The sequence below is a fragment of the Acipenser ruthenus genome, chromosome 13 (genome assembly GCF_902713425.1).
Source record: "Acipenser ruthenus chromosome 13, fAciRut3.2 maternal haplotype, whole genome shotgun sequence".
Classification (NCBI taxonomy): Eukaryota; Metazoa; Chordata; class Actinopteri; order Acipenseriformes; family Acipenseridae; genus Acipenser; species Acipenser ruthenus.
The window spans coordinates 36,496,279-36,519,453 of record NC_081201.1 but is presented as its reverse complement, the minus strand read 5'-3'; the positions used below and the strand labels follow the sequence as shown (position 1 = coordinate 36,519,453).

At 35.5% G+C, this 23,175-nt stretch overlaps 2 protein-coding genes across 2 annotated transcripts in view; one reads left to right on the top strand and one right to left on the bottom strand.

Moving 5' to 3' along the window:
* LOC117418302 (leucine-rich repeat transmembrane neuronal protein 3-like) overlaps window positions 1-5,519 on the top strand; it is a 35,264-nt gene extending 29,745 nt beyond the window's left edge. The window contains exon 3 of the mRNA XM_034031219.3: window positions 3,742-5,519. Within this exon, the coding sequence (XP_033887110.1) occupies window positions 3,742-3,897 (156 nt within the window). The 3' untranslated portion in view covers window positions 3,898-5,519. The remainder of the gene's footprint in view (window positions 1-3,741) is intronic.
* Window positions 1-23,175, bottom strand: part of LOC117418301 (catenin alpha-3-like) — a 183,172-nt gene that overhangs the window by 120,369 nt on the left and 39,628 nt on the right. The window contains exon 7 of the mRNA XM_034031216.3: window positions 13,567-13,770. Within this exon, the coding sequence (XP_033887107.1) occupies window positions 13,567-13,770 (204 nt within the window). The remainder of the gene's footprint in view (window positions 1-13,566; window positions 13,771-23,175) is intronic.

Genomic DNA, 23,175 nt, shown 5'->3' with positions numbered 1-23,175 from the left:
TGTAACTTTGTTTTGTTTTTGTATGTATGTACATTTTATAAAGTATATTAAGGGGATGTGTGTTAATGATATGTTTCCATTGGTGCACAGGTTAATGTTGTTTATCAACCAACATTATGACATTTTAAAAGTAGCATAAGATGACCACTTAAGATTGTATAATAAGATTTTCATTATTTTGTTCGTCTCATGTATTACTTCAGCAAAATCAATATATTGGATACAAAACATGAATTTCGGAAAAACAGCTACAAAATACAAAATGCAGTAATCAAACTAAATGTTTGATGAAATATCAAACACACTGCAGACTTGCTTCATTTTACAGACTCCAGTTGCTGAACCCGGTTTTTTCTGATGCAACAATGCAAATGAAAGAGCTTTTGGAATTACGCCAACAAAAAAAAGGGGGGAAATACCGGGCATCGAATAAAATGAATTACTGAGCGAAGCAATTTATTGATGACTCGTGCTCTTCAGGCCATATAGGTATGAGCCAGATAATAAATGCTTGAAACTCTGCCAAAGCTCTCATCAATAAACCTAATTAGTTAAGCTTTATACAGATTCTCCTTCGAGCTTGGTTCTATACCACAGAGGCCAAATCAATATGGTAGAACATATCTATTGTCAGTTGTTTCACATCAGAAGACAAAGGCTCATTTTTAAATTTGGTCTGTGCTAATAAAGATGTTGGTTTTCATCCAGTGCCCAGGATCTGTAAGAGCTACTGCAAAGACCTGCCATGCCATTTCTTACACTAACCTGCAAGCAAATATAAAAAACATATCATAACACCTCTTCGGAAATTATATGTTAGCAGTAAAATTGTACCGTATGCCCTTTTATTTATATTTTTGTAGATCAAATCCATAACAAAATTGTTAAAAATAACAAAAATCCAATATTTTTGCTGAATTTATTTGCAATTACATAACCAATTAGTGATTAACTACAACTTTGTTATAAAATTGTATATTTATATTTAAGACATGTCTAGAATTTTTACTGCTGGTTTTACAATCATTTAAACCCTAGAGTGCCTTAATAAATGTCGCCCACAAGTCCTTTAAAAAACTATATTAGACTGCTGTTCATAAGTAAGTGCACTTATTTCATAAGCATAATAAATATGGGTAATAGTTTACAAAAAAAATGCTTAAAAAAAAAAAAAAAGTGCAATTAGTTTTGAGACAAAAGTGTTAATTCAATAAGAGCAAATAAGTAATTCCTGCAGTCCCACAAAGAATTGACCAGTGCTAATGAGAAGCAGAGCCCTCTAAGGTTACATAAAGCTAAGATTCAAGAATTAATTTTGTTTGTTACATTTACTGTGATTCTAATTAAATATAATTGTAACTGCATAGCAAGAGAGTGCTGTATTGCTTGTTTCCTCAAATTTAAGTGTGCTTTGATTCTTATTTAAAAATTTTCAAATTACAGGTGCTCTTGCATTACTGCCCATATAGTACATTAGTTGTGTCTGAAAAGTTTGGTTCCCATCCACTTCCAGAGATGGAAGAACACATACACTGGTATGGTTATTGGAAACAGGAGGCTATAGAAGCACAGACTGTTTGTTTATCTTGACAATAATTCTTGGTAAACTATATGAATTTCTAGGTCAGGTTTTCTCAGGGGTGGAAGACGCTGGTCTACTAAGGTTATTATATATTTGTGTTTAATCTAACATCTAAAATGTACTTCGGTCATATACAGTATGTGCCAAGAATGCAAAGACCAGCCCTTGGATTTCTTTATGGTGTTACTATCATTAAAGCAAAAAAAACAAAGCAAAAAAAACACTCTAACTCATTAAATAATTGCACAGTTATCATTGTTTGTATTATTTGTTTTTATATGTATAGCGGTGCCATAATAAAAATGGAATCCCTGAGTTAATTAGAACTGTAGAACTATCCTAGCAAGTAAACGATTCCTCTTTTGTTTCCTTTTTAGTTACCTGACTATTTTTTACAGTGTTACATGCAGGAGATCATCAGGTCCAGGTCAAAACAGACATTTGAATTTCTAGCTTTGAGGGCAAAGATGTTTGCTGTAATATTAGGGAGCTCCTTCTATTGAAAACTAATTTGAAAACACTCAGCTCAGCAGAAAAGCAAATGTGTTAAAGTCCAGCCAATTAATTACTTTAAAACGTGCCTTCTGGGAAACATTTATGTGCAGAACTTATATGGCAAAAAAGAATCCCATTAGGTAAAATGCATTAGTGGGCTGCATGAGTCTCATCTATTTAAGTTGTGTGCCAATCATTTTCCTTTAGAAATGCAGATGTTTTAAGTAGCCACAGGAGGAATGATTCACTGTAACTGTAAAAATAAGGCAATTTTAGCAGAAATTTAAATGGTAATCTTAACCTGAAATCCTATTGTTTTGTTTTTTTTCAGAGGGCATATTTATCTGTTTCAAGATGCACACCTTAAGACAGTTTCGTGTTTCAGCTTTATAATTTTAAAAGGCATGCTCCCGGAGCAGCCAATTTCATACTCTTCATGTGGAGAAATTATTGGTATGGCTTCTATCAATTTATTGTGTATTGGTTTCTGGTTATTAAAAGAAAATATTGCACAGATCCCTTCTTTATTAGTTAAGAGTGATAGAAACTGGTTGTGCATAGCTCCTATTCCCATTAACCTGAATGGCAATAACATAAAAGCAACTCTTCCTTACTTGACTGTGTCCTTGGCATACATAAATAATGTGTGTGATATCATGTACGAAAGCATGGATTTATTTGCTGTTTATATGGATATACAACTCCTGAGTCCCTAGTTTTAGGCATCAGCTGCAAATTTGAGCTATTGTTTATTTTAAGTAGGGGAAAAAAGGTTATCTGCTGATTTCAGCTCCTATAATGTCAAAAAAGATTACAATTTTAACTGAAGGAAGCAGTTAGAAATCTTATTATATTGCATCGTCTGATCTGAGGTCATGTTCTGAAACCTTCACCACTGGTGCACTGCACTCCAGCTCTGTGCTCCCCCTGACACCAATGAAACAATCCCACAAGCCCAGCCCTGACCTCCAGCTCTGCGCTCCCCCTGACACCGATGAAACAATCCCACAAGCCCAGCCCTGACCTCCAGCTCTGCGCTCCCCCTGACACCGATGAAACAATCCCACAAGCCCAGCCCTGACTTCCAGCTCTGCGCTTCCCCTGACACCAATGAAACAATCCCACAAGCCCAGCCCTGACCTCCAGCTCTGCGCTCCCCCTGACACCGATGAAACAATCCCACAAGCCCAGCCCTGACCTCCAGCTCTGCGCTCCCCCTGACACCGATGAAACAATCCCACAAGCCCAGCCCTGACCTCCAGCTCTGCGCTCCCCCTGACACCGATGAAACAATCCCACAAGCCCAGCCCTGACCTCCAGCTCTGCGCTCCCCCTGACACCGATGAAACAATCCCACAAGCCCAGCCCTGACCTCCAGCTCTGCGCTCCCCCTGACACCGATGAAACAGTCCCACAAGCCCAGCCCTGACCTCCAGCTCTGCGCTCCCCCTGACACCGATGAAACAATCCCACAAGCCCAGCCCTGGCATGAGACACAAACTTGTTTCAGTCTACAGGGTTTCCACCACCCGCTTCAATTAAGTGGTGTGATGCAGAAAAATGAACCGATTGAACCATCCACCTCTATGGATAAATTAAAACTCAAATAAAGTCCTTTTGTAGCTTATGTTTCTTTCTTTCTTTCTTTCTTTCTTTCTTTCTAGATACCATTGTCGATGAATGTCTCATCTTTTCTCACCTTCGACCAGCCAACAATAAGCTACTGTGGCATACACCAAGAGACTATGGACAAACACAGAGAAAGAGACATAGAACTGAGCACAATAACAACTATAACACGCCCCAGTGAGCATATGTAGTACACAGCTCTGGTCTTACTCATGGCAGGCAAACCAATGCTGGATTCATGGACTAAATGATGGGGAATTCTACATCAGTGTGAAATGAAAGGACAAGCAAACTGCCCAGTGCTCTGCAGTTGGGCAGTTTGCTCTGCATGAATGCTCTACAGTTCACGAGACAAATGCCATGCAAGGGCCAGCACTTTGAAGTAACCTGGATTCTTCACAAGTCGATGTTTTTCTTACCGTACAGAAGTCCAGCTGTGCAGTCTTTTTTTTTTTTTAAAGAGGATCTAAGAATAAATCATTTTTTCAAAACTTCCATTAACCTACCTGTATGTAAAAATTCTGTAAAATATTATTGTATTTTTCATAATGGATACAGTTTAAAACAAAACAAACAAACAAAAAAAAGCAATCAGTTAAGTTTATCACTTATTATTTTAATTTGTATAATTGATTAATTGTGTTTTTTCACATTCTAATCTGTAACATTTGTGTTTCTTATAAAGCATATGTTTTGATTTTAAATTTAAGTTACTATTTTGCATTTCTTGTGTTCGATTACTACCAGGGTTTTGTGATGTACTGAAAATGCTTGATTTTTTATTTTAGTAATATAATGCAACCTCAAAAACTATTTTCTAAATGTATTCATGTTAAAGTACATTAAACCAAAAATGATTGGTAAGTCGCTGCCTTGGCTACAAAATGCAGTGTGTTACATAAAAAAAAATATTCCCTCTGAAATTAATACCTTTTTTTTGTTTTTAAATAAACTATCATTTCATTTATGTTTCTATGGTGGTTTAACGCACCACAGTTGAGCAACCATAGTGGTCTTCCCATAGACAAGAACCATGATATTACACTGTCTTGTGCAGTATCTCATAATCATGTTCAGTTACAGAATTACATTTCTTTGGTGTCTGTTTACTACATTACAACACAGCATCTGAATGGTTCTGTAGTATATGTAAGTCATGTCTGGTTAATTGGTTAATTATTCTTTGAGCAAATACATAAGGGTAAATGAGTTGCAGAACTTGCTGCAAGAACTACTTCTGTATGTAGAGGCATTCCAAACACTCACGTTGGTGTTTCAGTTGAAAATTATTATTATTATTATTATTATTATTATTATTATTATTATTATTATTATTATTATTATTATTTATTTATTTATTTATTTCTTAGCTGACGCCCTTATCCAGGGCGACTTACAATTGTTACAAGATACCAGATAAAATGTTCATTTGTTTTTAACATTCTGTGATACTGGTCAAAACCATTTTTTCTCACAAAGCAATGGAATGATGTTTTTGTAAATTCAGCCACAGCAAGACATATTCTCTGGTTGTGTTCTGTGTTCTAGTATGTTTGTATTGTTAGATTTGTTATATGACCCATCCCTGGTGCAAGCTCTCTTTGACAAAAATAACACATTAAGGTAAGTATTCTGATTTTAGCAGCTTAGCTGGAAGGAAAACACACGTAAGCAACAGATTTTCCAAAACTAATTAAAAAAAGCACACAAAAAATGTAATTAATGTATGGCTTTTTGACATTTTTTTCTTTTTTTTTTTTTTACAAAATTAAGAATTGTTTTAAATTGACCTGCAATGTAATTCTGAAGAATAACTACTTATTACTTTATACATTTATGCAAAATTCAATATAACTTAACTGTATATGTATTACTATTAGTCTTAGTAATCATAGTTGTATTATTATTATTATTATTATTATTATTATTATTATTATTATTATTATTATTATTATTATTATTACACAGTATACTGAGTGACAGATTTAAACTTTTATAAGTCACTCCCCCAACAGCAGTGTAAGGTGAGTATCCAGGAATGTCTCATATATATGTATATTACAATTTATTAAAATACAGTGTGATATGGTGCATTGATGTGGTAAACTTACTTTCTAATCACCCTGTATATGTATAATAGTCCCTGGCTACAAAAGCCTTAAGCTAACAACTGTTTCAGAGTGCAGTAAATATGGAAGTAATTCACCCTGCTAAACCCAATGTACTAGTTTTGTAGGAACTCAATTTAGTACCCTCTTGAAGCCAGTTTTCAATGGCATCACTCTGTAAACCCAGACAGGCATTCTCCTGCAGCTATCAAACCTTATTCAGTAACCTTATTGAGTACTTTTGAGTACTACCGTACATCTATTGGTCTGCTCTAGTTTCTTGTTTCTATCACAGGTAATAAAACACAAATGATGAAAAAGAAGTGTTTTGGGGTGGACTAAAGAACACAATAATGACTACCTGAAGATAAGTAAACATGGGTAGTTATATCTGCCCGTTTTATTTTTTTTTATTTTTATTTTTTTACTTACATTCCAAAACGATGGCAGTACTTCAAAGATGCATTTTAATTCCAGGTGACATGTCTGGTAAAATAAGAACTGAACTACTGTACTATGTAAAGGACTCCAGCCATCTCTTGCAGCATCAGCTTTAAATCTGCACTGGCTATACTCTTTGCTGAGCTGAGACTGCAGAGTTTTATAGCAGCTGCGGATACAGATCTAAAAAGTACTGAGCTAATACAAGCAGAATTAATTATACTTTGTCCCCAATCAGCCATCTGACGGCAATGACTTTCTGACATTGCGCTAGATCTTAATTCATCAAAGGATACAGCAAGTTACCACAGCCCTGTGTCCTCTTCCACCTTTAAAACATGCATGCATTCAGCAGCATGCATCCAATCTCTAAATACTGCTTTAACCGATATGTTCCTGCAATAACAATAACATGCAGAGAATGTTTACCGTTTTTTACATTTTTCTTTTAATTAGTGATTTTCAAATCGACTGGTTAGAAGCGTACAATGAAGCTATTGTGTTAATTTTACAAAAAATACTGTGCAAAAATACTGTGGTAAACCTTTATAAGGGCTAAAGAAGCTAGTTTCTGTTCCACAATTACAGAATGTGTTATTGGATTTTTAATTTGCATTTGCATTGCTTAATAAATACACATTTAAAAAGCAATACTTCTATGCTATCACTAATTAGAATCCACTTTCTAGTTAATACAATGATTCTACAACAGAAAGTTTGCTGCTTGTTCACTCCTTTCCAAATCCTTTTTAAACTCTTCATGCTCCCCTGCTGGTCTGCTTTCTTTTAATAATATGTTTTGTCGCTCACAAACCTCTGAAACCACTGGTGGTGTATTTGCATTGCCTAATATAAAACCATGCAGCTGTAATTATAGGTTTGTCCTGTTATGCTAAGTGGAGGACATTTTAAACATAAGAAGGCTGAGAAATGTTTAAACTGGAAATGGAAGGCTAGAAAATTAAGCACAAAGGTATTCATTCTTGTTTCCCTGTTCAGAAAATAAATAAGCAAAGTGCCACCCTGAGACTAATTTCTTAAAGAAAATGTGAGAAAAGACTTGGCACAAACATGGAAGAGATCAATGAAAGAAAAGTGAAGTTCTTACATTGCTGCCCTTTGAGATATAAAGCCACTCTGAAGTAAATCCTATTACCAGTGACATTTACCAAGTTTTGAAGTATATAAACAGGATTTGTTTTTTCTGTTCAGGAAGTTGGGCATGCAACGTAAAGGGGCCCTTGGCCTCTCAGGACTCTATAGAGCTCTCAAACAACTGGTACACCAGAGTGTAACTATTAACCTGCTCCCCTGAAACACCCTTCCCTTCAGAGGAATAAGAAGAATCAACGACTGTGAATCTCTATACAGAAGAGCAGAGAAACGACTATGACCAACATTTATGGAAAAAATAGGGCATCACCACACCTATCACAATTGCGTGAATTACATTCTACTTAGTTTTCAATACAGATGTAAACACTCTATCACATGCAAACAAAAATACCTGATAGATTAGAATTTTTTTTCTCCAAAAGCTGAAAAAGTATTCTTCTTGTTCTCCTTTTTTAATATATTCTTCTTAGAATGCATTTGTGCTGCACATTCTTTATCAAATAAAAATAAATCAGTGGTATAAATATAATGGCAATCACAAATGAGTTCATTATTCCTGAGTTGATGCATCCGCTAGATCTTATAGCTTTATCTCCAGTTCCATATTAAAACAGTGTACATCCAACCAGCAACATGTATCCCCCACAGAACTGCTCTGTGTTTAGCACTAAGCTGGCAGCATCCTGATAGGGGAGCCTGACTGCAAGGTTCAACAACAGCCGACAACAAGTATTTTACAAAGCAAAGCTCTGTCATTCTAATACACAATCCCTGTGCTAGTTATGAAATACTGCTGAGTTATCCAACTGATTTTGTTTTTGTTTTAATGTTGAGAGCTTCCTGCAAAATCAACCATCACAAGACACCATGCAAACAAGATATCCTGAAGTGTAGGACCATCCCCTTTTACTGTGGTTTGTTTAAACGACCACAGAGGTGCATTGATGTCGAACACTGATCTTTAATGCTAATTACCAAGTCAATAAAGCATTGACACAGGGGATCTAGATGTTACTAAGAACTGACAAAGTCCAAATGGTTTAAGCTCATTTTAGGTACTGATCTATAGTATAATATGCTTACACGTTTAATAAGCATTCCAGTGGATTAAGCTCTGCAGGATTCAGCCACATGGGGTTTTATTATTATTTAAAGACACCAGAAATGGAAGAATGCTATTATGAGAATTTTAATAGCTGTTTTAAAGAGTAAGTAGTGGGGTTCTGAAAAATATAGCGCTATACGTCCCCATGGGTTGCTACAACTGTTTAAATAATGTACCTGTCATTTTTCTTTTCATTATTAACATCCTGACAACTTTTTACACTTTAAAATATGTTTCAAAGCTCTTTTCAAAATGGACGCTTTAATGCACAGGGGTTTGAGATCTGTCCTTTAAATCACTGCGATTAAAAAAAAAAAGCGATTAAAAAAAAAATTGCTCTGGCTTTTCTTTTCTATACCACATCATAGAGCACTATGTGGACCAGAATGCCAAATGCCTTGGGCAAAGGTATTACAGGAACTGTCACTGATGTGAATACATCTTTCACCAGGTACATGACATTTGCCTGCTGCTTAAAAACACAGGGAACTCATTAAAATATATCCCTAGACCATAACGTCTTACTGAATTATTGTCTTCTTCTGCAGAGATAGTGCTTGTGCTTTGGTCATGCCGATGATTCACCCAGTCTTGTAAATTTAAACCAAGGTAACATTTTAAAATGACGATGCAAAAGAAGTGATGGAAAGAAAAACATGCAAAGAAAAGCACACTGCATTCAGCCAGTCACAGATGCTTGAAAGCAGCTTATTAAAATATGATTAGTAATAAAAACTTGACTCTGTTCTAGCTATAATAGCCTGTGCACAATGTTTTTAACACCCTTGTCTCTACAATGTCCTTAGTGAATTTTATTCCATTCTGTTATCAGGATCCACATACCAGTGCGTTACATCCTCCTTTGGGAATATGTCTGTGTAGGTTTGCATAATGCATAAATACATTTCTAATTCATGTGGAACAATACAGTAGTTAGAACTAGCTTATGGATGCAACTATAATCCCACTTCATAGCTTTAAACTATATACATTTTTTGTCATGAAATGTTTATTTAAATGTTACATTTAAAAGGAGATAAACTGATATTGTTTCTTGCTTTCAGAAATGTACAACAAAAGTCAGATTAAGGTTAACAGCCCAGTGTGGTTCTGCACATCTTAAAGCTTTCTGGAATTTGAAGTGAGTAGCAGGATATTCACTAATGAAGAGAGAATTCAGTAGCATCTGGTATTTCAAAACATGCCTTTTCCAGATGATGTGCATGCTAACAGATATATGATAGCTTTTCATAAGGATGTTTTAATACAAACACAAGAACACTGGAAGCTGGATCATTCCTCTCTTCATTCATAAAGATTACTTCATGTAGAAAACACACTTCAGAGAAACGTATCCATAGATCAAAGTTGTCTATTAAGTTAAAATTTCCTTACAGCATTGCATCGTCTGTAGGCCACTTCCAGGACTGGGTATATTTTACCTAAAGGAAACTAGCATTGAATGAGAATTCATCAGCAGTCAAGTCAAGTGTGAAAAGTCTATCAATCACCTCAATGGAAATATTTCATATTTCCACAGCATCAGCAATTTTAATTCCATCTATGGGAAAAAAAAAAATCAAGCGCATACATAAATCATCTAAATTTGTGTTATATGTGCTACTTTATATTGCAATCACAAGATTGTGTGGGTCAATAATACACATTTCTTTAGACTAAGTTTGACAATTTTACTGTAGAAGGAACACATATGATTGTATAATGCACAATAAAGACATTATTCAGAAAATGCTGATAAATTATAATATACTGCTAGTTAGTCATCTAAATAACGATATATATATATGACAAGACTAAAATAATAATATTATTTTTAGCTTTTAACATTAACTTTAAAAACAAAAGTATAAGATATGTAGTTTTAACATTCATTGATAACTCAATTTTGAGATTTTAGACATCAATGTTTTTTTTTGTTTGTTTCGACTGGTACACCAATATAAGAGTTGCAGAAGGCTGCAAAGACAAGTAATGTGTTTAACATTTTAAAAAGTGAATTTTAAAAAATGCATGAGAGAAAATGGTAAAAATAGACATGAAATGCATGTATGCATTCTATTTTTTATCTTTGCACAGATCTGTGTAATGATTTAAGTTCATAATAAAGATTTTCCATTCAACTGAACAAATGTGGAAACAATGGATGTTATCTGTTACAAGATGAAACAAGTGAACTTTCACTGTGCTTACAGATAAGGGAAGGATGCTGCCTGTATTTACAACACAAGGAACGTTGCTTAAAGTGATCGGTTCCAAAGACCCATTCATCACTCTAAGCCAGCTGAATATGCAATCAATGACTAAAGCTCTGAGGGAGCCAGACAGCCTTAGAGAGCCTCAGTGCAAATATTGAGTTATGAGCTACTGTGCAAAAAGGCAATTGCTTCCTCCCTCTATTTATTACAGTGGTCTAAACAATAACAAAGGCCAGTTAATTTCAGACTGTCTTTTGTACTCCTGTTTAAAGTGATGTTTCCCTATTTGCAAGCACATAAAAGCAAAATGTCAGCTTTCCTGCCAGAGTTAAGCTTGCTTATATAAGCCCACGATACATTATATCAACTTAGCATAGTAGCTTTGTTTCATATACATACCATGTAAAAACTATATGCTATAGTCCTTACTATTATGAGGGCTACATTTCAACACCTACATTTCAACCATCTACACTCAGCATGGAGCCAAGAGGCATGCAGGTATTCTGCAGACAGCTGCTAGATGCAACATTTTCTCACAAAGGTAATTACAGTACATTGTTACTTTTTCTGAAAATCTACTGCTAACAATTATTAATGTACAGAGGAGAGGTCATTGTGTTTTTGAACCCAGCCGTCAGAGTTCTAAGAGACCATAAGTATTTTTTGGTACAACAGCCTTCTTCAAGATGTTAGTAATCTTTTTCTTTTTATCCTCCGAATGCATTTTTAAAAAGTCACAATTCCCTCCCAATGGGGAGATCTTCACTGCTACTCCTTCACCTCATGACTAATGTGTCAACATAAGAGAATGACTTGAATATGCTTCTGAGGCAAAGCTGAATAGAGGAAAAGCTGCAGTAAAAGAGAACAAACCAATGCACTGTCCTGACGTGCGGTTCAGACAGCTGCAATCTGAGATGGACACTACAGTAACTGAAAAAGCTGGTAGAAAAAAAATAGCATGTCTTCTTGTCTTTAGATCGATCTTAAAGTGTGACACACTGTACAAAGAGATTACTGCAGTGAATAAGGCATTGCTTTCATGCATTCATGTATTAGACATTCAGTATAACATTGTATTGTTATTATTCAGTACTATAAAGTTATTTTTATATATTAGACCTAGTATGTTGTCGGTTTACAGGTATTGTAAGATGCCATGATCCTTTTATTACATTGCTATCACCAAATGACCAGTGATAGACAAAGAGTACATGCAGCAGTATACAGTTATAGTCTATGAAAGCAGTCTGTGCACAGCTGGAGGTCAGTGTAAATTCAGAGTAAGCATAGTCCAGAGAAAGGGACCAGGTTGTTTAAGAAAACACTATACCCCTGTGTTGTTCTATTTTAAACAAGTTATTAAAGATGCATTTATTTTATTTTACTTCAAACACCTGTCCTTAAACCTCACTGTAAAAATTGAAACAACAAGTAGTGTAAATGTCCCTGAAGCAGAAATTGATTGGAGTTCAGCTCTGTGTGGTATTGTGTTGTATCTCTAAAACAACATTTTAAATAAATTGCTTTGAAGGAAGATCCCAAACTGTACAAGAGTTTGAAAACCTCACAGGTTATCAGAAGGCAAGAGGAGTTATTCGATTCCATGGGGCTTTAAAACTACTGAAGGGAAACCGCTGAAGATCCTTGGAGTCTTAATTAAAATTACATTCCTGGGAGGTGCGTAACTATTGTGAGAAGTAGCTGATTCATTGAATGGATGACAGGAGAAAAGACGTGGAGCACATTTAACTGAAATAGAAATGGTAGCAACAGGTGGAAACAGGGAGCTGTTGAGTAAAAGTACTGTAGAGAAACATTTGATACTGGAGCATAGCAGATGATTATTCATGGAGATCTAATCTGGTGATGTTCTTGGTAAATTGCTTAGATTTAAGGACATCCACTTAAGTGTTGGAAGAGAGGATGGGAAGTATGCTACTAAAAGATGATCTGCTGTAGTAGATGAAGGTGGAGGGTAGTCGGTTAATTGAGTATAATACAGCACTGGGCCTCAGATTGGGAGTTAAATATGTGAAGGATACATCCACAATTATTGTTTTACTGTATTTATACAGTATATTGTGTTCAGAGAAATGCAGTTACGACTGTCAGAAGTTATACTTAGCTGATGTAAACATAATTGATTCCTATAAATAACATAACAACACTGTAAGTGTCTAAATACATATAGAAATGCTCATTTAGTAAAAACAATATATATATGTTTGGACAACCGATATTAGTCATATTTGGAGTTCAAATAACCCTGTTATAATGCAGAGATGAAATATAAAGGAAGCATTGACTCAGTGTCAGGACCCTGATTTAATCCTCCTGTAACTGTCTCACACACCTGGCTAATAGGGATCTGGGTCTACTGTTAACAATGGAAAAGGTAAAATGAATAACGAGTGTGTTTAAGTATGAAAATGTATAATAAGGCAGTTAACTATCAAGGTAAGGCATAGGGCATAATAGCTGCTAACAAAAGTACCATAAAAGAAGCCTGGGTATTATAGCAAATCCAGGTCTTTCTTGAAAAAACAATACAGCAATAAACAATAAACCTGTATTATTAAAAACAGATTCCTGATCTACTGAAAAAAATACGACATGCACCAAGATAAAGGTTTCTAACAACATTTCTTCCTTTTGTAAGATGGCAAACACTACAACACAATGAATTAAAATTAAAACAAGTGTACTTTTTATTGATTTATTTATAGAGTTTTAATCTCTTTAATTAAGAAACTAAGAATACTTCCTGAGCTGGCAAACAGTCTAATTCAAGGTGCAAAATGTGTGTTTACCACAGGCTGTTCCAGCATAGAAGGCATGCTAATTCGACACCCCTGTGGGAATACTTACATTATTGATGTACTCAGAGAGGAGTTCCTGAAGAGCCTGACGCACCACATTGCACTCTGTAATGATGCGCTCCCGGTGGAGATCTCGTGTGCAGGAGGAGTCAGCCAACAGTGCAGCCCCACTGATAATGGCTTCTAAACGTTTCTCCAGCGCTGGCCTAATGCTCTCCTCCCTCACAGTCAAGGGATCGATGATAATTGCACTCTGAAAATGACCAAATAAATAACAAGCACATCAGTGACGGTCCAACCCCACCATTGCTGTAAAATCAAAACCATACATAACATGAAAAAGTAGATAAACTTAAACTACATAATATATGTGTTTGACATACTGATGGGCAGGTGCATTCCTTCACCCTCCATATGCTAAATTATCTGAAGACCAAGTTTCATTATAATTGAATATGCAGTTCTATAGACATATGTAAAAAAGTGTGTGACACATGAACAAAGATAGATAGACAGACACTCAATAGCTACCTTATTCTAAAGACTGCTTTTAGAAAGTTTTCAATGGAATTTGACAAGGTTCTCCAGATGAAGGTTTCATCACAATTGAGTAAGCTCTTCTTTGGATATATATGAAAATGTTGTGTGACATACGGATAGAGACAGACTGATAAACAGGGTGCCTACACATAGTATCCTGAGATTCTGATACTTAGAATTAAAGCTGAAATCTTTTGACAGAAATTTGTACCAAATCATGGAGCAGTCAGAGTGAATGTGTTCAAAATCACAGAGGAAGGGGGAAGTGGTGGTGAAGTTCTTTTTTTTAAATATAATATACATACATAAAACATAATATTAGTCTGTCTATAAAAGCAGAAAAAAAGGAAATATTTTTTTTTGTATGTATTATGGTTTTCACAACATCAATGTGAACCGAAGTGACGGACTGATCACTTTATTCAGGTCTTTAATCCCCTCCACTTTCATGGAATACATTATGGGGTATTGTGGAGGTTGTGCTTTTGCACTCATTTTTGCTGTTTTGTATTTTTTTTGCATATGCTTGCAATGTGGAAAAGTATTGAGTTAAGCTCTCAATGGCTAAGTAAAGCAGACGTGCTTTTCACTGTGAAAAAAGCTTTTGCTTAAGGTGGAATTTCAAGTAGAGCTGGTAAAGCTAAATGATCTCTATTAAAATCACAGATACCAAGAAAAAACATGGAATACATGTCACTCATGACCACCGTGACTTAATCTCATTCTTACTTATAATAATAATGTGATATAGAATTTATGTCAGTGACTTGCTTATTCTGTTCAAGAATGGAATCTACTCAGCATCTGTCTTGACAATCAGAAGGCATTTACATCAAATGTCAGGCATCCTTTAATAATTTGAGAGTTCTTAAAGGGTACATAAGGACCAAGGACCTTTTTTTATTTTATTGTGTTGCATGTTCCCATGTGTTGCTACCACTGTTTACATAAGGTGTGTGTATTGTTTTAATATATATTATTTTTTTAAAATTTTGACCACTTTTCTAAACTTTTACATTGTATTCCCTGCCTCGATGGCTTCCCATGTACCCACATGGACCTCTCAGAACTACATTTCCCATCATCCACCTGCTCACATATGTAGCTGAGATGGATTTACCAGTGAGCAAGGGGATGGTGGGAAATGTAGTTCTGAGAGGTCCATGCAGATACATGGGAAGCCATCTTGAGGCAGCGAATTCAATGTAAAAGTATAGAAAAGTGTTCAAAATGTAAAAAAAATAAAAATTAAAACAATACACACACCTTAAGTAAACAGTTGTAGCAACACATGGGAACATGTAACACAACAAATTAAAAAGGTCCTTATGTACCCTTTAAGAAAGGCTGATCGCAGCATTATCAAGCTCTAATGAGAAATATAACAGAATGGATGAGTGATTCTCTAGGTTATACTGGAAAACCTTGGAATCTGCAAACATCAACGGTTAACCTATTCACAGCTACACCTTGGAATCTATAAACATAACAATTAACCTATTCACAGAAACACCTTGGTATCTGCAAACTAACTGTTTTAAATATATATATATATATATATATATATATATATATATATATATATATATATATATATATATATATATATATTGCAATTTCACCTTATTCAAAAGTTGTTCTGTTTATGTTACATATTTTATTTTAGAGTATCTCTAAAATAAAATATAGTCAGTGTAAAATAGAGTCAGTGTAACTGGACCACCAACTTGTTACAACATATTTTATTATTAGACAGTAATTTGGGTTTCAAAGCGCAGACAAATTCATAATTATTGTGTAGCCATTTGCTTTCAAATATTGCCTTTGAAGTAAATTACTGCTTTGATATATACTGTAATGATGATGACACCACAAAACACTATTTGAATAGATCTGTAAGCCATGGGTGAATGTCACACTTAGAATAACATAATGGGTACAGACACGTGTTTGTGGATATCAGCAGACACATGTTTGTGGATATCTTTTAGACTTAGTTCTGCATCCTATTTGAAATGGACTTAAGTAAATTTGAACAAGGAGGCACACAAAAGTAAAGAAGCACAAATTGCAGATCTGATTGCTGATAACACCAAGGGAAAAACAACATGCTTAAAGCTGAAAAAGTTCCAAAATAAATAGGCCTACAGATCTTTTTCTTTTTACATAACATAGTAAATAAGATTCTCCAGATGGGAGATTATGGAAGATATTACCATTAATTAGTGCCTCCTGACACCTGGTTATAACTGTAATTTACTAAAAACTAACAAATAAACAAAAACAAATGTGTGATGTCACCTCCAGAACAGCAGAATGTGTTGATGTCACAGCTATTTGCACTGAGTAATCCCAGTGTACAGTAGCTAGTGGATAATATAGTGTCCATTCAGAGTATTCATACTATCATATCACTGTTCATATTCATACAGATTAAAAATATATCCTCAATCTGTAAACTGACCATGATACATATACATATACATATATGAAAATGAGCTACATTTTGCAGTTTATTCAAGTGTTTAATACTTGCATTTTAAGCTTACGCAGTTCAATTTCAAAGTAAATTAAGCAGAATGAAGCCGAAAATAACAAAATGTACTTCCATGTAACCAAAGAAATGTTATGAGTCAAGACAGTGTTTGTCAAAAGAGCCCGATGCCTGAGATGCAATGTGCCTGATGACTTTCTCATCCCACTGGGCAAAGAACATGAGATACACTGCAGTCTTTATGAAAAGTCATAAGGCAAGGGCCATTCCATGTCAATTGATTGTGTTGCAGATATCAACCCAGAACTGCATGACCACCGTGCCTTTGATGGTTGTGACCTTCCCTTACAACCTTGTCTTTGCCCTCTGTATCATAGGAAGAACTAAAGGACGAGACTTACATCTATCTAATTTTTAATTTGTGTTTAATAAGAAAACAGCACAGTTTATACTAAAAGGTGATAGGACATTACCTTGTACACTGCTTGAACTATCATATTTCTGTTGGCAATGGAGCTACATTTTACAATATGACAAATTATTCTCTGGTCCCAGATAGGTGCCATGTTTTCCACATAAAGAACTAATAACAATTTGTATATATTTCATGATTTTGTTTGTTAGTTAATCCAGTAAAGTTAGTTAGTATTTTAACTAACTTTATGCTGTAGTAGACTATTATGATTTCAGACAATTTTGGTTAGCCGATAAGCAATTGCTTCATTCTTAAACTTGAAAACTGTTTTTAATCTGTTTTTAGCCTGCAATAGTCAAATAATACATTTTCTGTGTTTCTACCAGACAGTAGGTCACTATTAATTCACAATACTTTTGCACAGCAAAAAGCTGGTTACTGGTGTTTCAATATTGTACCATGGTACCAGCTGGAAAATAGAGTCATGTCAAGTGCATTAGGGAAAGCATGATTGTTAAAATATAACACTCTTGGGTTGCTTTGATTTGCCAATGGGAATTTAGGTAACATAAAGGTGAAGTGTAAGTTCTTAAAAGCTTTTTAGTACTACTTCAAAGAAACGTCTATCTTTTACCATTTAACCAAGCAATCTGAAAAACGTTTAATTACCAATGTATGGGTTGCTTGGGTTATACAGTATGACTTTTCGGTAGCTGCAGTTTTGACTGTATTAATGTATTTTCATTGTAGGCCTCTAACGTAGCATCACTCCTTTTTATTTAGATGTAACCTGTTCTGTTCCTGGTACACTACTTATTTTAAAACTTCTGCACACTATGAACTGCAAGGTATTTATTCACAATAAGAACCAAGACCTAGTTACATGCATTTCAATTATACCATGCAGACTAGGAGCACATTTTTAATTCGGTCTGTCAGATGATTTGTGAGGGGCTGTGCGCTACAGCTTGCCAGGCTATACGTCTCTCACTGCCCTCGAGACCACCAGCTGTGGGCAACAATGAGAAGAGATTGCAAATCTAGGTGTGGGGTGAGCTCTCTGCTGCATCCCTGCACTATAAACAACTCTTAACGTGATCTGCTCCCAACATTTACTGATTATTTACTGAGTATTTACTGATCTTATTTTACCACAGTGTGAGAGAGAGTGCAAATAATTAGGCAATATTATTTTCTGGAAAGATATATAGGTGGAACTTATTTACTTTAAAAGGGTAAGTACTTACTGATATTTGACCTTGCAGCCACATTTATCTTCCCACATACAGTACTGTACGATATACTTTTTGTTGTTTTGTTTCAGACATATTAAGCAAAACAATTATTTATTGGGCCATACAGCACTTCTTTTGGAATACGAATGCATGTTTTACTCCAGTGCAATGTTTGCACTATTTTTGTATTTTTTTTTTCTCCTTGGTGCAAAATCAAGGCAGTTATGGTCTCACCATGTGACTGATAAACGAATGGACAAACAGAAGGATGCACACAATCAGCGTATAAAAGGCCTCAATTTTTTTAATAAGGGCCTTCAGAATGTGTTGTTTGGTATCATGTCAGAATCCAGTATTTAGCTGTGTGCAAATATCCACATTCCTAACATGCAGTAGAACCCTTGCTCATAAAAACTCAAACTCCCGGACCATATGCATTGTGTATATACAGTATGGGGAAGTGGGTATTTATAACCCTTTACAATACACTCCCCCAGGTTTATCATTATAAAAATAATATGCCTGAGAGTTGCCAGGGAAAACAAGTGGCAGCATCCTTGTTATCTTAGGGCAGGAGTTCTACAGAAATAGCAGCTTGCTTAGATGCTTGCAAGATGAGGAGGCCTGCATCACATTACCTTCTCAAACGCCTAGGGGTGTAGGTGGTCAGCCATTACGAAGGCTGCCTGGATCATGGTTTTGAAGAGCTTTGTGTTTTTAAGGAGTGAGTGGGTGTTGGAAAACATGGATCGAGAATTGATTAGCAGTTTGCTACGCATGTGGACTGGCAGAGCTATACTGGTGTTCTTTTCTGAAAAGAAACTAATATTGCAGATAGCAGACTGTTTGGTTCAAATTGCATGTACTGCTAACAATTAATAAGAGACCTTGTTTCTACAAGCTTCTTGTCCAACATTGACTGCAAGCTAACAAGATAACAGTGCTATGGACCAGAAGGGGCCAGGCTCTAAGACTTTTGGGAATACAAAGCATAAAAGAGCTAAAAGGCTCCCAGGGACTGCCGTTGGACCCAAAGGTTCACAGGGAGAGTAAGAGATAATGCCACTGGACTCAAAGGGGTCTCAGGCAAAACGGAGAGATAGTTACAAGGAAGATGACAAAAACCAGATGTATGGACCTTTTTGGGGCACCAGGGGTCTGAAGAATGCACTGAGTTCAGAGGTCGTCACACTAGACTACACACACACACACACACACACACACACACACACACACACACTCACACTAAATGAAATATATGGTAACAGGATAATGAGTTGTACCTTTTCTATTGGTTAAGTGTCAGAGAAAGAGGAGGAGAGAGACACCTATGCAGAAGGGTATTTAATGTCATGCAACAATTGTAAGAACGAGTATTCTGTTTGTCCTGTACCTGGGACCAGACTCCCTGCATATTTCAATAAACCTAACAACTGAGTGAAGAAAAGGACTCTGTGCATTTTCTTGAATCTACTTACTCACCATCCTTTTTTTAAGTTACATCAGTGGGTGAGTGTGTGAGTGAGTGAGTGAGTGAGTGAGTGAGTGAGTGAGTGAGTGAGTGAGTGAGTGAGTGAGGAACGTATTGGTAGCTGGTGTATCTCAGGCAAAATTGAGGTCAGAATGCAAGCAGCTGCATTTTAAAATCAACTGCGGTCTGCAAATATTCATTAAGTGGAAAAACATTGCAATTAAGCAAGATGGGGCCAATACCCCTGCATCCGAAGACAACACTGGTAATAAACGACTGTAATCAATAGGATCTCATTTCACCTGTCCATGAGTATTTCTATCTGCGAAGAGACTTTCTGTTCAGCAAAGACCAGCCTTTGGGCCAGGGCTGCTCTAGTACAGTAGTATAAATTACCCTGATAAACTTTTCAAAATTAAGAAAATGCATTAGAAATAAAACATTCAAATGCACAACATATTTAAGGAAGTACCGGACTGGATATAAGTCCAGACTATAAAGCATTTAAACTGTTATCTGGGGGATGGCACAACACTGCTTGTGCCTATAAGTTAATTCTGGATAGTAATGCTGCCTTGCCAGCATTTTATACAAAGCTGCTCTATCTTTGGTTTGCAATGTGCATATTTAATTCTTGCTTATTTTATTTTTATTTTGTATCGCTTTAATTAACTGAAGGAGTATATTAACTGGTTTGTTGAAATACTGGATTCAGTTCTATAATTAAGTCATACAAAGAATATGCCATTGTTAATCTGTGTTTCTTACATACACAGTTGCTACTGTAAAGGGAAAAAAACTTATTAGATAACAAGGTCTATTTTAAAGATCTAGACCAGGGGTGTCCAATCCCAGTCCTGGAGGGCAATTCTACGCCAGGTTTAACAGGTTATATGAGATCATTAACTTCTTCAAGGTCTGGATGGAAGTTTAATTGGTTCAGTTAAACAATTTAGAACTGGGCTGGAACAAAGACCATGATTGGCATGGCCCTCCAGGGTCGTAATTGGCTACCCCTGATCTAGACAATGGCAGATCTTAATAGCGACATCTTAAAATTAAGAACTTCATTTTAGTGTATGGGTGAATGTTAATAAGTTTATAAATAATCCATGTGGCAAACCCACAACCAAAATAATATAAAGTGCAGCATTATTTAAATCCACCACTATTTATATCAGTAAAGTAGACCCTAATGAGAGAGAGGTAAGGTCTCTATTAATGAAACTGAATAACCAATAACAGCAGGAGGCAAATAGATAGATAGATAGAAAGATAGATAGCTGGATAGATAGATTCCACTGCTTGAATCAGTTACAGAAACCCAGTGATCCTGCCAAGCACCGTTTAATGTTATATTGTGTAATTAGTATTTTTATAATTACAGCTTAAAACACAATCCTTTACATGTTAGTAAAAAGTAAAGGGTCAGAGATGAGACTGTACTAGGCCATCCATCTGCCTCAAAGAATCAATGCCAGCCAAAGAAACTGATCCCGTAGCCATACATCATTTCTATCAGCTTTGGATGATCAAACTCAGCCAGGGTATAGAGGCATTGAGCCAGTTAGTTAGGTGAAATAGAAATCAGCAATGAATTCACTTTATCAAACACTGTGCTGCTGTGAGAACTCCAAGACAGTAAGGACAGATCCAGAGGTGTCATGTGTAAAGTGCACTGAAGCATTGCAATTACAAATTAATATTGTACAGCGCACTGTCTGCGTATCTTGCCATCAAAGGTCAAATACACATAAAGTAAAAAACGATTTGATTCAGCAATGAGAGCCAATTTGATCTTTCTTTTCTTCAGTAATCCTTTGTCTTATTTTAATAATAAAAAGAGGACATGTAGATTGCATGGCTCTATTGCACATGGATGGACCAATATTGCAAAATGAATGAATGATATAATTATTAGTATGTTCTAGATGTAGGCAACTGGTGGAAAATGTTCTGTGCAACAACAATAATAAAGACCATATTAGGTATTTACCTGATCATCTCAAAAACCTAACCTGATCCTAACACTATAACACTGTATGATCTTTCATAAGCGAGCCTTAGGTTTTCACAATTAAGAAGAAGCTCCTTAAGACAAATATCTACATTTAACCCAATTTCATTTTGTAAATGCACTTTTTAAGCAAAATCAATGAGATGGATTTTTTTTTTCAGAAGTCTTCAGCTATTGAATAGGTATGAACACTTCATATGATAACTGGATTGAGAATTAAACCTGGGAAGCCTTTGCTCTGTTTGTATTAATACACGGTATCATTTGTTTTAGCTTTTGCAGTTGAAATCTAATGAAGTACATCTATAATTTAAACTTTTATGAACTGTACTTAGGGCTTTTAAATTTTTTTTTTATGTTAAGAGAAGTACAAGAACAAATTGTTGTGAGCCAGAGTGACAAGGTGAATTACTGTGATACATGATAAGTGTATTATTTAACACATACACACCAACACCGACACAAACAGACACCCAGACACACGCACACACACACAGACCCCGACACACAGACACACAGACAGACACACACACACACACAGACACACACACACACACACAGAAACACACACCCAGACACACGCACATACACACAGACCCCGACACACTTAGACAGACATACACACACACACAGACACACACACACACACACAGAAACACACACACAGACCCCAACACACACACACACACATGCTCCACTTAGTAGGAATTACATTGTGTGGGGGGGGGGGGGGGGCAGGGTCTGTTTGTGTGTTACATTTTACTATGTGTTACATATCAATTTGAATAAAAACATACATATATAAACATAGAATAATTATTACAGAGTATAGGAACTAATTATCATGTCCACCACCAGTGGTAGCAAGAAGCAGATGATATATAGCCTTTGGTCTTTTTTTCATAATCAAATAATGAATGACTTTTACTAAAATCTAATTACTTCTCACCAGGATAACCTTATACACCTTACAGTACTCTTTATGGCTACTAGATTGATATATATATATATATATATATATATATATATATATATATATATATATATATATATATATATATATATATATATACACATCTTCCCACAAAAAATGCGTTTAACAGCCAAATTGGGGTAAAGCTGTTTAGACTGCACTTGCTGGTCTCTTGATTTACCCCGATGCACTGGACTCACCTGACCTCAGCACCATGTTACTGGATCCTCAGCTGATGCACTAGCCTTGCACTTTTGCACTACTAATATGTAGATATAACTTGTTGCAATCCTAACTTGTTGTATCCTAGTTCATATTGTATTTTAGTAGTATTATTTCCACCTATTGTAAACTTTACTGTATTTAAATATTACTCTTGCATTGTAACCCTGTACAGTACTGCCCTGTAACACCTGTAAGTCACCTTGGATAAAGGTATCTGCCAATAATAATAATAATAATAATAATAATAATAATAATAATAATAATAATAATAATAATAATAATAATATG